Consider the following 17094-nt stretch of genomic DNA (forward strand, 5'->3'; position numbering starts at 1 on the left):
TGATATCCTGATATCCTAACTACTTAGTTTTGTTAGCTGTAGAAATATTACCAAATGTTTAATTCAAAATGAAAATATGCCAAAAATATGACAAAATTGGAAAAATATGAGAAAATATTACAAAATCAATATTTTCATCTTTAGAGAGATATTTTTATGCAATTTTTTAGACGTTTTTTCTTTCCTGCCAAGAGGCCATTCTGAATTAATGAGAACTGTCGAAATCAGTTCAGCCGTTCTCGACATATAAGAGATCTTTCAAGCATATCTTCTTTGATAGACATATATATCGCACATATTTTGCTATATATCCGATTTGATGGATGTTAACATCAATGTAAAGATCAGAAGTAACCTTGTAATGGCTTTTGATTTCGCCGGGATTTAAAATATTCACGGTTTAATGAAAAATTTTGAATTTTTTCAACACAAAATATATGTTCTATTTTACCCGCTAAATATTATCCGATGACCATTAGAATATAAACCTCCCATATAGGTAGCCAACATATTGGAGATCATAAAAGTACTTCAAATAATAGCATGGAATTACTCGAATTTGAGTGGGAGTACTCTTACGAGTAAAGAAGAAATCGATTATTCCATATTTTTCTATGGATGAAGAAAATCTGGTTCAATAATTTTGAATTTTTTTTGTAAGTGGAAAACCAACTTGAGGAGCTTTGCCAGCTAATGTTTAGTTCTCTCAACTCATGAAAAGATACCATTTTATTTCACCTTATTTTTTTAATTGAGTTTGCACTAATTTGGTCTGGAAGTGATACATTTCAAGACGGGAGATCAATTTAATTCTACTAAGCATGTGTGCATCTATTTATTTAGATTCCTACGATATGACATGATTATGTATAGTTAATGGAAACTAAATGTATGAAAGGAAACATCTGACAAGAAAAACGCTGATAACTTATCAATGGTGACTTTCCACTAAAGCCACACAATTGAGGTGGCGTCGCTTATCTGTTTACAAATAGTCTAACATATCTACCGCCTGTAGGGTATATCCCATAGTCGCTGATAATTCGCCAAGAAGATTATCAGCAGTGTTTAGTGCGAAATGGCAATATGACGAATTATGATTTACGTTTGAAATCCATAACAGCGGTGGTGGAATATTTAACATTCAAAATAGCGGACAAAACTTAAATTCAGTTGTTTTCTTAAAATCGCCCAGTGAAGGTCGTACAGTGTGGCGAGTGTGTGGTACACTTTCTGCGAAAAGGAAAAAAACAAAGATTCGGCGAAGAAGTGAAAAGAAATCTAGAAAAAAAAAAAAATAAAAAAATGGGTGGTGGTTCAAACGGCGTAGAAGTTCAGATGGCAAATGAAAAACCCACGAATGGCACAAAATCTCCTGCCAATGCATCAACAGTAACAACAACGACAAATGGAGCCAACAAAGCCATTATCAAGGAAAATCTAAATGGCAAAATTGTCATACCAAGTGCAAGTTGTAAAATTCCTTCACAGTTTGAGGCAAATGGTGAAATTATTGATCCCCATTGTGATCCTAAAAATCCTCAAAAGATCTCATTCCATGACATTACTTCGGCTGCGTTTTTAATTAAGGATGGCATTGAGAGGACACCGTGTCCGGTAAGTGTTTTTTTTTTGAAATTGAAAGAAAATTAAAATAAGATGTTTTTTACATTTATTAATATTCCTCAACAGCGCTCCACGACATCAGATTCCTATGGCATGGACTTATATTTAAAAAAAGATTTCCTTCAGTACACAGGAAGGTAAGTTATTTGAAGATTTTTTCCAATCTAATATGAAATATTTAAATTAATTGGTTGTGGCGGTTTAGTTTTTATACCCTACAACACTTTGTGTTGGGGTTTGGGATATTATATACAGAATGCAATTATCGTCCGATCCTCACGAAAAGGGTAGGGTTAGGCTCAGAAGCGCTAGGCCTATTGTTTTCAAAGATGTCCGCAATATATTTAGGGGTTGAAATGGACCAACAACTAAAACTGTTCCTGATTTTGCAGCCGTTATAAAGGTCATAAATAGAAACCAAAGAACACGAAATCTCGCATGAAGTTAGAGTTTAGGACAGCAGGTAGGATGGACCAATACTTTTGTCTGAAAAATACCAACATTACTTACAGGCGATAGCCGAAATACACAAAATGCGAACTTCTGCCTTTTTTTGCTGATTTCGTTGACGAATATAGCCAAATATCGTAGACAAGAAGATCGTATAGAAGAGTCTAAATTTGGAGATACAGAGGGACCTCTTGCTTTTGGAGATGGTCGCAAAATACGACGGAGTGCGTAAATATTGGGCAGTGCTCCGTCACATAATGTCAAAAGCGAAATCTCCCAAAATGGATTTGGACATAAGGGGGCTTCTAACATATTGTAGTGTTGTAGGGTATCACATGGTCGGCCCCGCACGACTATAGCCTTTGCTTACTTGTTACAAATGGTTTTATATAAAATTATGTTAAATTGAAATTAACTTTTTTTACTGTGGAGAAATTATTTGAAAAAATGAGTTAAAATTTATTCATCGATTTTTCAGACAATCCTTACCCCTTAATTCTATCCAATAATTAGATTACAGATCGTCCTTCTCCATAAATGTTTTAAATATTATTACAGTACTCACTTTGTGAAAAAAAAACGGAGGAGTATGGCAAAATTTACAGAATGGTTCATGGTTAACGAAGGAAGAAATACAACAGCCTTAGTTAGCTTTGTTTAAGATTTTGAATTGGATCTGTAAATTTAATATTCAAAACTAACATATTTCTGGACCAAAATGGAGTAAATGTTGAGACAAAGAGGAAGAAGTGTAAGAAGAGGACCTTTTAGTTCAAACTTTCCAAAATGGTTTTGTTGCGATATGGAAATTCTGGTCTTAATCAGGAGCTTCCTTCAAAAGTTAAATTGTGTACCATCGCCGCTTGGTTAGAGTTTTTGTGTTAACTGGACTTTATAAGCCTTACGACCCAAGACTTTATGCAAAATTCGTTGTACTGACGCTTTAATAGGGTACAGAAATAATACCGGCAACTGTTCTTCAGAGACGTGCACGGATTTTATTTTGCTCGACAACCCAAAAAATGTTAGCTGCTTACTATTTTTTGCAACGATGGCGTAGTTGTTAATTGTCAAAATAAAACCTCTTGTTTGAAAACGCAGTATGTAATTTATGATTTTCAAATATAATGTTGACCGTTTGTGAGGCTTGAACCAGAATATATGAACCGATTATCTAATCTGTAGACAGTATTTGATATAAGCAGAAATATTAAGATGAACAATGTCTATGAAAGTCGTTGGAACATTGGATGTGACCCATAGGTTTTACATTTGATTTAACAATTTGGAGGAGGAGAAGTCGGCTACTTATAAAAAGTTTAAAATTTGGAAAACTTGGGTTCGTGTTAGCTGGAGGAGAAAAAAGTTTAACATTTACAAAAAGTTTAAAATTTACAAAAGTTAAGTTTGCGTTAACCTGTGCCAGACATACCCAGAGAAAAGAGAAAATCTCAAGCCCCGGCCGGAGGCCGGCTACTTAATAAAAGTTTAAAATTTAGAAATCTTTGGTTCGCGATAACCGGTGCCGGACATACCCAGAGGCGAAAATCTCAATTTTTCCGTATTTTGAAGAATTTATCGAATTTCTAATATTAGTCGTAAAAAATCTGGTATTACGAGTTCGTAAAGAGTTCTGCATCATGTGGCAGAATATTGACACTATTGCTCCTCGTTTTCGTATATCCCCCATATACATAATTGTACCTCAACAATATTCAGTAATTTTACGACCGGAATAATATAAAATTAGAGTTCATAACGGGTTCTACTTTCTGTTTCTGGATATTGGGCCAAGTTTTTCTTTTGGTCCCTTATAATAGTACCTACCGATATTTGGCATTTTGACTTTTGATTTTTGTTACGGTTTTTAGGGGAATAGATTAAATTTCGGTAGAGTTAATAGAAAGGTGGGTACAAGCTACAGATATTTTCAAAATTTATTAATACGACACAAGACAAGGGGAGTATCATCTCTTTTCAAAACATCGAACACTACACGATTTTGGTAAAATATTGGGTCAGGTATTAAATTGGAAAACATAGGTCCATTCCTTCACACAGGGAGTAAATGTGACATAAACATCGTTGCGTTTTGTGACATAAAACTTCAAAATATCGAAAATCGGGAGGTACCGTTATATGGGGGCTAAAGCCATTAGTGGACCTGTAGCGAACACCTTTTCGCAGGAAGAGAACAGACTTTCGGAGAACCCCAATAGTTAAGTTTCAGCTCTGGATTAAACAATGTGAATTCTATTGTGATTTCAACAGAAAGACAGACTAAAATCGCTAAATCGGCTTATAATTTTAATCTGATCGGAAATATGTATACATTTTGGGGTTTCCGACGATATTTCGAGGAAGGACCTTCATTGTATGGTGGATGGTATAGAAATACCCTGTACCACAGTGTAGGGTGTAAAAATGGTCGTTGACTTAGGATATATATTTACCTAAATTTTGCCGATTAACATTCAAGTCCAGAGTTAAATTCTAAGTTCGTTTGTCTATTGGATTTACAAATTATGATAGGAAACAGACATTTTGGAGTTTGAGTAAGTGAATTGTAATCAAGTCAAAATCGAACATGCAATTTGTTAGTTGCATTCTTGGCGTCAATTTAGCAGCTTGTGTTCTCAGTGAAAAAAAGATGTTTGATAGAGGACACTTTTTATTAATTGGAACCTGCAATCTATCTAACTATACACAGATTTCAAAGATGATGTCTCTCATTAAAAAAAAAAATTGTTACATATATAACAAGTAAGCAAAGGCTATGGCCGACTATGTTATACCCTACAACACTATAATATGTTAGAAGCCCCCTTATATCCAGATCGATTTTGGAAGATTTCGCTTCTGAAATTATGTCGACCACGGACATTTGCCCAATATTTAAGCACTCCGCCATACTGTTAATTGTTTCCCATTCATAATGGTTGAATCCTGCCCTGTCCTAAACTCTCTTCTCAGGCGTGTCGATTGGCTACAATTGTGTGATCAGGAATTTTTTTCTGTTTTTGGTTCATTTGAACCCCTGTATATTTTGCGATCATCTCCAAAAGCAAGAGGCCCCTCTGTATCTCTCAATGTAGATTCATCTTTATGATTTGCTTGTCTACGATATTTGGCTATATTCGTCAACGAAATCAGCATAAAAAAGCCACAAGTTCGCCTTTTGTGTATTTCGGATATCGCCTGTAAGTAATGCTGGTATTTTTTCACACTAAATTAGTGGTCCATTGTACCCGCTGTCCTAAACTCAAACTTTATGCGAGATTTCGTGTCCGTCGGTTTCTATTTGTGACATTTATAAAGGCTGCAAAATCAGGATAATTTTTAGTTGTTGGTCCATTTCAACCCCTAATATATTGCGGACATCTTTGAAAACAATAGGCCTAGCCCTTCTGAGCCCAACCCTACTCTTGTGAAAATTTTCGTGAGGATCGGACGATATTTGCAATCCATATATAATAACCCCAACCTGTGTTGTAAGGTGAAAAAATATTACAATATATCGTAAGTCAAATTGAAAATATCGCACGCGATAAAAAATATGAAAAAATAAAAAATGTCACAAAATGCTACAAAATCTATAATAATACCATTATTGGCACAATTTTTTGTGATTTTTTTTAGATTTTGTTCTCTTATGCCAAAAAGTCATTCTGAATTGACAAAATTTGTCAAAATCGGTAAAGCCATTCTTGAGATATATGCATTCTAGCTAACATCCCCTTCCATTGTATATTTACATTGTATATATTTCCCGATATATATCAGATATATTTACAATCGGCATCTACGTAACGGTCAGAATTGACCTGTTCGTCTATTCGTGATTTCGCCGGGATTAAAAATATTCGCGGTTTAATGGAAAATTTGACTTTTATTTAACACAAATGCTATGTTCTTTTTCACCCACTAAATATTACCCTATGACCATCAAAATTGGAAGGCTTCTGCCCAGTCCTAAGCTCTAGCCCCATGCTAACTTCCGCGTGGATTGGTCTATAACTGCGACATGTAGAGCAACTGCAAAATCAGGAAATTTTTCAGTTTTTGGTCCATTTCAACACCTTAATATTATGCGATCATCTCCAAAAAATAGGGTTCTATTCTGACCTCAACCCCACCTACATTCGAAATTTCGTGAAGATCGGGCCATAATTGCGACCTGTAGAGTGATTACAAATTAACATGGACAGACGGAGAGACGGACGGACGGACATAGATCGACTCAGCTCGGCGAGATAGGAACATCCATATATACTTTCCTATGTGGGAAACCAATATTTCGAGGTGTTATTTGTAATTTGTAAAAGTAGCTGGACAATTATTTCCAAAAGTGTCACTAGATATCTGCGTCAAATGCGCAAGCGTGGTTTGAAAACTCAAAATGCCGTTTTGATGATTATTGTCAAATTTCATAGCCCTAACGTCTTGAATTCTACAGTATGATAATTGGATAGAATGATAAAGTAAGTTGAATAAAAAATAAGAATTACTAACAGAAAATATACATTTTATGCGTTACCCCACCCTTTGAGTAAATGAACGATTTCTGTACATTCAGAGGAAATATAGGAAATAAAAATAGTTTATTAAAAAACAAACACAGCCATGAAACGGAATGACTGGACGTCTGCATTGCATTACCTTTATGTTCCGTCTCATAGTCCAGACGCATATAATATAATCGTCATGGTTTGTTCCTTATCAAATAAATGTCTGCCTCTCTTTATTCATTATGACAATCAATTTACTGTACGGTCAATGGAAAAAAGTTTTCCAATCAGCCACGCTTCGTATTGCAATCTAGTATCGGCAGACACTTCACGTTTCATATTCTTTTTTTTTTTTAAATCCGTTGATACATGAAAATGGAAATGGTTGGAAAATTATGGGGAGCAAAGTCCAAGTTTTTCTAATAAGTAAAGTGGGAAGAAATTTTAAATTTGTGTTTCTACACAATACACTAAAAAAAAGTTAAATTTCTTTTGATAACAAAGACTAGAAGAACTACATCGAAATATATCATTTTCGAACTTGATCTTGATAAGCATTAGTTTAGAGCAAAGTTTGCATCATAAGAAAGCTTATATATACATGAATGAATATTGAATTAAAAATAAAGATTTTATTCAAATACATAAATATTTAAAAAATATGTATTTCAAATACATATTTCAAAATCATTATATAAATGTATTATATTTTTGACTAAATAAAATTACTTTTCAATAAACTTGAAAAGTAATTTTATTTAGTCAAAAATTTCGTCTCTTTTAATTTTATATTAATTATAATTAATTTTGATTTTATATTAATTATAAAAAATAAATAGTTCCGTTCCCATATTTAACACCCAATCCAAAAAATGCGATAAGAAATGGCAATTAAGACATTTTTTACTAGATCTCATTTTAAAATGCATTCAACTGTGGCAATACGTGTGTGCCGTTTCATTTTTTATTTTAAATAGGACAAAGGTCCTCGGCTCTAAAAAAAGACGCCGAGATATCATCGCTGGCGAATTTGCTTATGTTTGAGTTTTGTTTCTCAATGTTAATTAGTCAACAATGGCAAATTATTCGAAAAATTTTTTGAGTTTGAAATCCGCTTAGTTCTGGATTTAAAACGCGTCAAAACAGCAATTCATAAACAAAGGGAGAATATAGACCATATCTGTTCAATTTTTATGTACTTCCCCGCAGATTTATAACGTTTTTGAGTCAAAAACAAATCTAACAGATATGAAATACATTTTCACTTTATTACAAATAGGTAGAATTTTTAAACATTTGAAACTTTCAAATATTATCAAAATGGTTTCGGAATCACATCAAATTCGTCGCCATTTCTAATTACTTATGTTCGGTGCATTTTCTACCAGAGAAACGAAATTGTTCGATTGAGATGAAATTTTCCACAAATCATCGAATCATATTTGGATACAGCTCCCATATATAGTATCGTCTGATTTCATAAATATTGCGCACCAAATGCGTAATATCAATCCGAATCTAATGAATTTTAGTACACAAGGCCAAGCTCAGTCCAGAAGTATGTCTGGAAATTTTGATTCAGATTTAGATATATTAGTTCATATATTTTCGTTCAATTTTAATGTCATATGTGTAATATTTGTCCAAATGGGATGGATTTAGTCCCATCCGATCGAATTCAGCCGAAAATAAAGTACTTCAAATTTGGTGAAAATCGGTTCAGATATATGACACATTCGTAATATGCGCTCAATGATATTGTGAACCAGATATCAGATACGCCTCAGAAATAACTTTTCCATATTTGTCGCAGAGCTTTACAATTTGACGCAGTAGTTTGTATTGTGCCTAAGATCGTTGGTATTGAAAATGAGATATATCGGTCCACTTTTTGGGATATCTCCAAAATAACGGTACCTTCCGATATTCGATATTTTGATGATTTTTGGCACATTTTTCCACAGATTTGTCCAAAAAATTGGTATTTTTAATTCGTTGTGGGTTTTAGCTTCGGTGGCGGAACATTGTATGTCCATGTCCACGTTTTCATATTGGCCCATATATCTGTACTTCTCGATATTCGGTATTTTGATGATTTTTGGCACATTTTAAAACAGATTTGTCTAAAAATTCGTATTTGTAGTTCATGATGGGTTCTAGCTCCGGCGGCAGAACATTGAATATCTAGGTCCACGTTTTCGTGTAGCGCACATGTAACGGTACCTTCGGATATTCGGTATTTTGACGATTAAGAAAACATTTTCTAATAGATTTGTATGCAATTAAGTACGTTTTCCATATAAGGAAAGGCTCTAAAGCCGTAATACGCACTTCATTCAATGTTCGATGCAAGAATTGGGAGTTTTCGGGCATTAAAATCGAATTATGAAAAAGGGTACAAATGTCATAATCCAAATTTGTGCAAGTCAGGTCGACATTAAAACATCCCGATATTAATGTTAGGAATAATTCATTATTTTTTAGCTTACTGGTAATGCAGAGAGTATGTAGTTGTCATTACTATGCTATAGTGATACGTGTGCTTACCAATTGTTGATGGTGTCAAAATAGGCCCTTGACAAAAGTCAACATTTTGAAAAAATACAAACAATTTTTGAGTTTGGCAGTTTTTTAAATAGTTTAAAAAATCTCTTTATTTCAGCTTCAAAGAACGTGGTGCTCGCTATGCTTTATTGTCTCTATCCGATGAGCAGAAGAAAATCGGTGTTATTTCGGCTTCGTTGGGTAATCATGCTCAGGTAAGTCCCAAATCTCATTTTTTTAAGATTTCAAAATACTTCAAATTATTATTTGTTTTTATTGTTTAGGCTCTCAGTTATCATGGCTGGAAATTGAACATTCCTGTGACAGTGGTAATGCCCAAGGCGGCTCCGATTATGAAAATTCAAAAATGTCGTAACTACAAGGCCAATGTTATTGTCGAAGGCAAGGATATGGGCGAGGCCAAGGCCTTAGCCATGAAAATGGCCAAAGAACAGAAAATGTTGTACATCAACGGTTACGATCATCCACACATTATGGCCGGTCAGGGTACTATTGGTTTGGAGATTCTCGAACAAGTTCCAAATCCCGATGCAGTTATTATACCCGTTGGCGGTGGTGGCCTCATCGCGGGCATTGCAACGGCCATTAAGGCCTTGTCGCCAAAAACAAAAATAATTGTAAGTCGAAACTTGGCGATTTGTTTGAATTTTTTGTTTTAATTTTAAAATCTCCATTCTAGGGTGTTGAATCAGCCAAATGTCCCAGTTTCTCTAATGCCATGGAAAATAATGGCCCGATTCACACGCCCATTAAGAATACCTTAGCCGATGGTTTAGCTGTACCCAAGGTGGGTTACAATGCCTTTGTCACAGCCTTGCCATTGATTGACAAAATGGTGGTGGTCAAAGAAGAATGGATTGCCTTGGCCATTTTACGTCTGGTCGAAGAAGAGAAATGTGTGGTTGAAGGCGCTGGAGCTTCGGGTTTGGCTGCCATTTTGGCTGGACAGTTGCCGGAACTGAAGGGCAAGAAGTAAGATTTTCTTAAAGAAAGATAGACATTTTTAAGCTTCGACCAAATTTTTTTTTATAGAGGTTGAATGTGGACCAAACTTTTGTTAGAGATTAAAATTGGATTGGATTGGATTGGATTGGATTTTCGTTAGAGAAAAAATTTGAACCAATTTTTCGATAGAGATACAATTTAGACCAAGTTTTCGTCAGAGATAAAATTTGGACCAAATTTTCTATAGAGATAGAATTTGGATCAAATTTTCTATATAGATAGAATTTGGATCAAATTTTCTATAGAGATAGAATTTGGACCAAATTTTCTATAGAGATAGAATTCGGACCAAATTTTCTATAGAGATAGAATTTGGACCAATTTTCTATAGAGATAGAATTTGGACCAAATTTTCTATAGAGATAGAATTTGGACCAAATTTTCTATAGAGATAGAATTTGGACCAAATTTTCTATAGAGATAGAATTTGGACCAAATTTTCTATAGAGATAGAATTTGGACCAAATTTTCTATAGAGATAGAATTTGGACCAAATTTTCTATAGAGATAGAATTTGGACCAAATTTTCTATAGAGATAGAATTTGGACCAAATTTTCTATAGAGATAGAATTTGGACCAAATTTTCTATAGAGATAGAATTTGGACCAAATTTTCTATAGAGATAGAATTTGGACCAAATTTTCTATAGAGATAGAATTGGACCAAATTTCTATAGAGATAGAATTTGGACCAAATTTTCTATAGAGATAGAATTGGACCAAATTTTCTAAAGAGATAGAATTTGGACCAAATTTTCTATAGAGATAGAATTTGGACCAAATTTTCTATAGAGATAGAATTTGGACCAAATTTTCTATAGAGATAGAATTTGGACCAAATATTCTATAGAGATAAAATTTGGACCAAATTTTGTATAGAGATAGAATTTGGACCAAATGTTGTATAGAGATAGAACTTGGACCAAATTTTCTATAGAGATAAAATTTGGACCAAATTTCTGATAGCAATAAAATTTGGACCAAATTTTTGATAGTGATAGAATTTGGATCAATTTTTCTATAGAGATAACATTTTGGACCAAATTTTCTGTAGAAATAAAATTTTGGCAAGTTTTTCTTCAGACCCACATGGTCCCACATTTCTTTAGATATAAAACTGAACTTGCAAAGATAACTACCATCTTCATTTTTTCAACTTTCCAGGGTTGTCGTCCTCCTATGTGGTGGTAACATCGACACAACAGTGTTCGGTCGCTGTTTGGAACGTGGCTTGGCTGCCGAGGGTCGTTTGGTTAAATTCAATGTTGAGGTATCCGATCGTCCTGGTGGCATTCATGAGCTGTGTGAAATTCTCTCAGAACTTGGTGTATCCATTAAGGATATTATGCATGAACGAGCCTGGCTAAAGGATATCTATACAGTGGAAGTCAAGGTGGTGTGTGAGACCAGAGATTGGGCCCACAGTACAGAATTGAAAGAAGAACTGAAGAGACATTATTCGAAAGTGCAATTTTCTGAAGAGCCATTGGCCATACATGAACAAATGATTAATCAAGGCAAGAAGTAGAAACGCGAAGTCCTTGTAGCATAAAATCCTTGTTATTATTTTTATAAAAATGTATTTAATCAATAAATTATTATTTATTTAAGTAACTATTAAAATTTGTTTGTTATTATTCTTCCTCCTCCTCCTCTTCTTCTTCTTCCTCATCATCATCACTTGCTTCTTTCTCAGATTCATGAGTTTCATTTCATAATCACCCAAATGCTCTCCCATAGCCACCAACTGCAGTTCCTTTTTGAGCAAACTTAGGCGATAGGCTTCCTCCATTTCAACACTGGGATCAGTGGTCTCCACAAAATCCATTGGCATATGAGGATATTCCTCATCTGGATCTGGTATATGTTCCCATGCCATGTTACGTGCCACATACTTATGACCCCAACCCAAATAAATGGAATCGCAAAGATCCTCAAAAGCAAAGGAAAAGGCTCCTGGCCATAGATTGGATCTCATTATCAGAATACGTTCATTTTTATTGGTGAAATTGCTGGTGAAACGTCCAATCCATGGCACCGGCATTTCGGGGTTTACATCTCGAGAACAAGGACTCAATATCGAGGGTCCATATTCACGTAAATCAGGTTCTTCAAGTTCCTCTCTTCTCCGCCTTCATCGGAATCGGTTTCTTCGCTTTTGTCCTCTTCATCGCCTACTTCTTCGTTGTTATCTTCTTCTAAACCCATTTCTGCAAGCTCACGTTGTTTCTCCAAGCGTTTAAGTTCCCGCTGACGTTCACGTTTTGCCTTTTCTTCATCGAACCAAACAACACGCCCTTGTTTTAAAATGTTGGGCCTTGTGTGAAGCCATTGCGAGGCTTCGTTTAAGGTTTTTAAAGATAACGGATTATAATTTTCATTCTTGACCAAAACAATGTCATTATCTGAAAATTGGTTTTAAATTTAGAAATTTTTTTATAAAACAATAACAATAGAATAACTTTTTGCATCTAATTTGAAAAAATTTGATAAAGATGTGTTTATTCAGTCGCTAATCGGAACCCCCCTTCAGAAATCATCATGCGTATCATCTGGGTAGAAGAATACAAAATGTCCTCAAATGGGGTTCGTATGAACCCTTGTGAGTTCTAAAACACGTTTTTAAACAAATAAACCTTATATGTATTTTCAAGGTATTTGAATTGAAGGAAGATAAAGTTTTTTTTTTTGTTGGACAATCATACGATTATTTAAAATTTTGACCCACAGAGAGATAGGGAAAGAGAGATAGGGAAAGAATGCGCCTGACACCCTTGTCTTTCAATGAGATATGTTTTTGGGACAGGTACCGTAAAGTGTAGACCGATATTGTCCATTTTCGTGTTTAATTAAAGTTAAATGAAATGTTAAGAAAAAATTAGAATTCGACTGGTTATTGAAAGTACCAGAAAGCCTGGACCCACATACCCTACTACTACATATTGCCAGATTTGACTTTACCCTTAGTTTGCCCTCTCTCAAAAAAAAAAAAAAATCGGGAGCATACATTGCCCATCTCCGAACTCGATCTAAGTTTGATAAAATATTACAGAGTGAGATGAAAAAATATGACAACCAAATTCAGACTGCTGTCATTTCTAAGCCACTCGTCCGACATCTGTTAAAATTATTCCAGTGACAGCTCATTATATTGTTTATAAGGGTACAAAAGCATTTTGGTGAGAATTTTCCTGAAAAAATGTTCGTAATGGAATTCAAGCGTGATAGTGTGATTTCTTTATATTTTGCTGGAAAACCGCAAATGGCTATCGTTAGAGCACTCCAGCATTTAAATGTGAATCAATCTTTTGTGTCTCGTACCATCGCCCGTAAGCTTGATACTGGTAGCGTAGCCCGTCGTCAAGGGAGTGGGCGGAAGAAAACAGCAACATCAGCAGAAATGGTTCGAAAAGGAAAGAAGCGTCTTGATTGAAACCCTGAACATATCGCAATATTCCATTCGGCAAATATTGGAAAATTAGCTCGGGGTAAAGTCATTGAAATTCCAAAAAGTGCAAGAACTTACACCGCAACGGCAATAGAAAGAAAATAGACTTAAAAGAGCTAAGGAGTTGCTTCGCTTGACCGAAAGTGGTGACCTGTCGAATTTGGTTTTCTCCGATGAGAAAACATTTGATGTCCAGCAGTTTATAAACAACCAATATTATGGTGTTTACTTGCCAAAGAGGTCAGCTGAAAATGTGGACCTTCGGTTGGCCACCAGAACTCAAGCGTCGGCCATGATGATGGTGTGGGCCGCCATAATGGCCGATGGTCGCTCTCCCCTCGTATTAATCGACCGTGGCATCAGAATAAATGCAGAATATTATCGCGAAAATATTCTGGAGGGTGTATTAAAGCCTTGGGAACGCAAACATTTTTGCCGCAGACCTTGGACATTCCAACAGAACTCAGCACCATCGCACTCAGCACGCGCCAACCAGAATGGTTACAAACTGAGGTTCCTCGCTTCATTTCCAGCGCACAATGGCCCCCAAAATCTCCGGATATCAATTCGTTGGACTATTGTGTCTGGAGTGTTTTGGAGACTAAGGTTGGCACTAAAATATACCAAAGTGTTGATCACCACAAGCAAGCGCTTTGCCGAGAATGGGCCAAAATACCGCATAGCAACATTCGGGCAGCGTGTGACGTTTTCATCGGCCGTTTGAAGCCCATAATTCGTGCCAAAGGTGGCCAATTCGAACAAATCTATACATATTCTAAAATATGATGCTATTTCCGACATTTTTTGCTTTCATTCAATATTTTTTTTTTTAAATTAAAAATTATGGCGTTTGATTTGATTGTAGTTTTTTTATCTCATCCTGTACATGTTTCATCCGATTTGGTGTTTACGTTTTGCACACGTTCGTAACATGCACTCCACATAAATTTGGTACCAGATATCAGATACGTCTTAGACATAAGCGCCTAAATTTTTTCAAGATCGGTTCAGATTTGGATATAACTCCTATACATATATCTTTCTTCAGGTTTATTACGCACCAAATAGCTAATATCTGTCCAAAAGGAGTGAATTTTGGCACTTCAGACTGAATTCAACCAAGAAGCAAGTACTTTAAATTTTGGTGAAAATCGGTTCAGATTTAGCTATAGCTCCCATATGCATGTTTCAGCCGATCTGATGTAAAGCCCACCACATGGAGTAGTATGCACGCCACAACAATTTATTTGATACCGGACATTAGATACAGCTCGAAAATACCTCTGCCAAAATTGTATCGATATCCGTTCAGATTTTTATATAGCTTCGATATATATATCTTCATCCGATTTTACGCTTATTGTTCACCATATATGTAATATCTGCACAAATTGGATAGATGGTTCATATTCAACCGAATTTTTCCATTTGCTGAAACTCAGTCCGGTTTATCTATTGCTTCAATAATATTTTTTAATATAATTTTTATCGAAGTCATATCATGCACTAACTATACAGCAATGTTATTTGGTACTAGAGGTACAGAATCCTCCGTCAAATTTGTTGAATATTGATTCAGAGTTGGATATAGTTCCCAAATTTGACTACTCTAAGCCATGATACGCATTCAAATTAGGTTCATAGTTGGTATGATCTACTTCACATAAACTTTTTTTCGTCCCCGCCCCACTTTTGACCTTTCCTTACTGTTTTTTAAGTAACCAGTTCTCTTAAATCAAAAGTTTATCAAACAAAGCAAACCAAATAATTATTTTTCCTGTACCTGGTTCTTCGTCTCCCTCATCTTCTCCTTCGCCAAAAAATGTACTTGCATTTCCTTCGTCTTCTTCCTCTTCACCCATTTCATCATCAACCATACCATCAAAAAGTCTTTTCTCACTTTTCGTCATTTTGCGATAATATCCCTTGGGAGCTATTTGGGTCCCAGCAGTAATGCGAGCAATCATTGCCCGCAAATAATGTTTCTCTTTGCCCGGAAAACAGGGATATGAAATAATATCAGCTTCCAAATCACCGGTTAAAATTTCTTAATTTGGCGAGAAACTGCAATTTGTTGGGTGTACAAATCGGCAGCTCAATCCATTCATCTGAAAGGCAGTTCACCACAAAATATGAAAAACGATTAACTCCCTGACCTATGGGTTCGGGAGGTATATCGAAAAGTTCTTCGCGCCTCACAGTGGGAATGGGCATAGCATTAGGTTTCATATTTTCCAGTTCATCGTGGGGATAATTTTCCCAGCCTACCGATCCTGGTATTAGTTCTGGACCTATATGAGATGGTAGTTTTATTTCGTCTGGCATTCTCCATTGATTTTCGGCAATTTCCTTATGCATTTGCAGAAATCTCGAATCAATTTCTTCGTTTGTCAACAGGGCTTCGACAATGTAATACGACGACTTCAGGCCATTTATCATGCCCCAAAAACGGCACTGCCTAATGGAGGAATGTGTCTGGATACGATCCATGGAACAGGCCAGCTGAAAAATATCTTCAGAGGAAATGCTAAAACCACATTGGTTCCAATAGAATTGTAAATATTGAACACGTTCATTGAAAATTCGAAATTTATAGGGAAATTCTGATTTTAATTCCAGTTTTAGGTTTTCTTCTTTTTGGAGTTCCTCTTCCAGATCTTCCTAGGAGATGCCAGGTTTGGTATAATCGACTTGGGGTAACTTCATGGACATCAACTGTTTCTTTGCCACCTGATATAGACGATGTTCTTCGTATACTCCATTCGGAGGAAAGCGTTCGGGGAGATGTAGTTCTGCTCACGAACATTGCGACTGAACTCTTCGAAAAATCAATGACATTTGGTGGCCTCTCGTCATGACACGTTTTATGATGTCCGATAAATGGTCGAAACTGTACAATATTGAAATTAGAAAATTCACTTTTAATCCAAACTTTTTGCTACTCACAGATTATCGCCACTAATACTGCTGTATTGCTGCATTATCGATTTGGCCAATGCCAATTCATAGTCAATATTTGGTGCTGCGGGGCGGGATAATTTTTGTTTCCGGCAATCCTGATTGAAAAGTGCACTGCTAATTAGGGAGGATGAAGAAGAGCTCGATATTATCACAGAGGGACATTGCTCAAACGATTGTTTGAAGTTGTTTTTGATATCTTCTCTTCAGATTCTGCACATGCTGGCTGTGCTCTGGGAAAGGGATAGTCACCACCAATTTTAACACTACTGGAAGTATCTGTTGGTATGAAATCCCCACATGAGAAATTCGTATCCAAATTCATGATTTAAATCGGCTGTATGGGTAAATATGTATGTTTGAAGTTTTGAAAGTTAATAGAAATAAAAATAAATTATTTTGATGGAATTGACGTCGATTGGATTGGTAATGGCAACAAATCGGAAATTTTAATAAAAATTGTTGCGACGTAGTAACAATACTCGATATTTCGTGATTCGAAATATATTTTTTACTAGCCATAACTTTATGGGC

At 35.5% G+C, this 17094-nt stretch overlaps 2 protein-coding genes across 2 annotated transcripts; one reads left to right on the forward strand and one right to left on the reverse strand.

Moving 5' to 3' along the window:
- Positions 1 to 1115: 1115 nt before the first annotated feature.
- On the forward strand, positions 1116 to 11768 carry LOC131802222 (L-threonine ammonia-lyase-like). Its single transcript, XM_059122002.1, has 6 exons — positions 1116 to 1617; positions 1693 to 1763; positions 9247 to 9343; positions 9413 to 9766; positions 9829 to 10121; positions 11319 to 11768. The coding sequence occupies exons 1-6, from the start codon at positions 1306 to 1308 to the stop codon at positions 11680 to 11682; spliced, it is 1491 nt and encodes a 496-aa protein (XP_058977985.1). The 5' UTR covers positions 1116 to 1305; the 3' UTR covers positions 11683 to 11768.
- Positions 11769 to 11831: 63 nt separating this feature from the next.
- On the reverse strand, positions 11832 to 16885 carry LOC101890703 (radial spoke head protein 4 homolog A). Its single transcript, XM_059125556.1, is given in 11 exon segments — positions 11832 to 11841; positions 11885 to 12275; positions 12311 to 12559; positions 15386 to 15643; positions 15646 to 15678; positions 15681 to 16394; positions 16397 to 16432; positions 16435 to 16458; positions 16461 to 16492; positions 16549 to 16759; positions 16813 to 16885. Coding segments are annotated over 11 exon segments (2031 nt in total).
- Between the last annotated feature and the right edge of the window lie 209 nt (positions 16886 to 17094).

This window comes from Musca domestica, unplaced genomic scaffold (assembly GCF_030504385.1).
Source record: "Musca domestica strain aabys unplaced genomic scaffold, Musca_domestica.polishedcontigs.V.1.1 1, whole genome shotgun sequence".
Lineage (NCBI taxonomy): Eukaryota > Metazoa > Arthropoda > Insecta > Diptera > Muscidae > Musca > Musca domestica.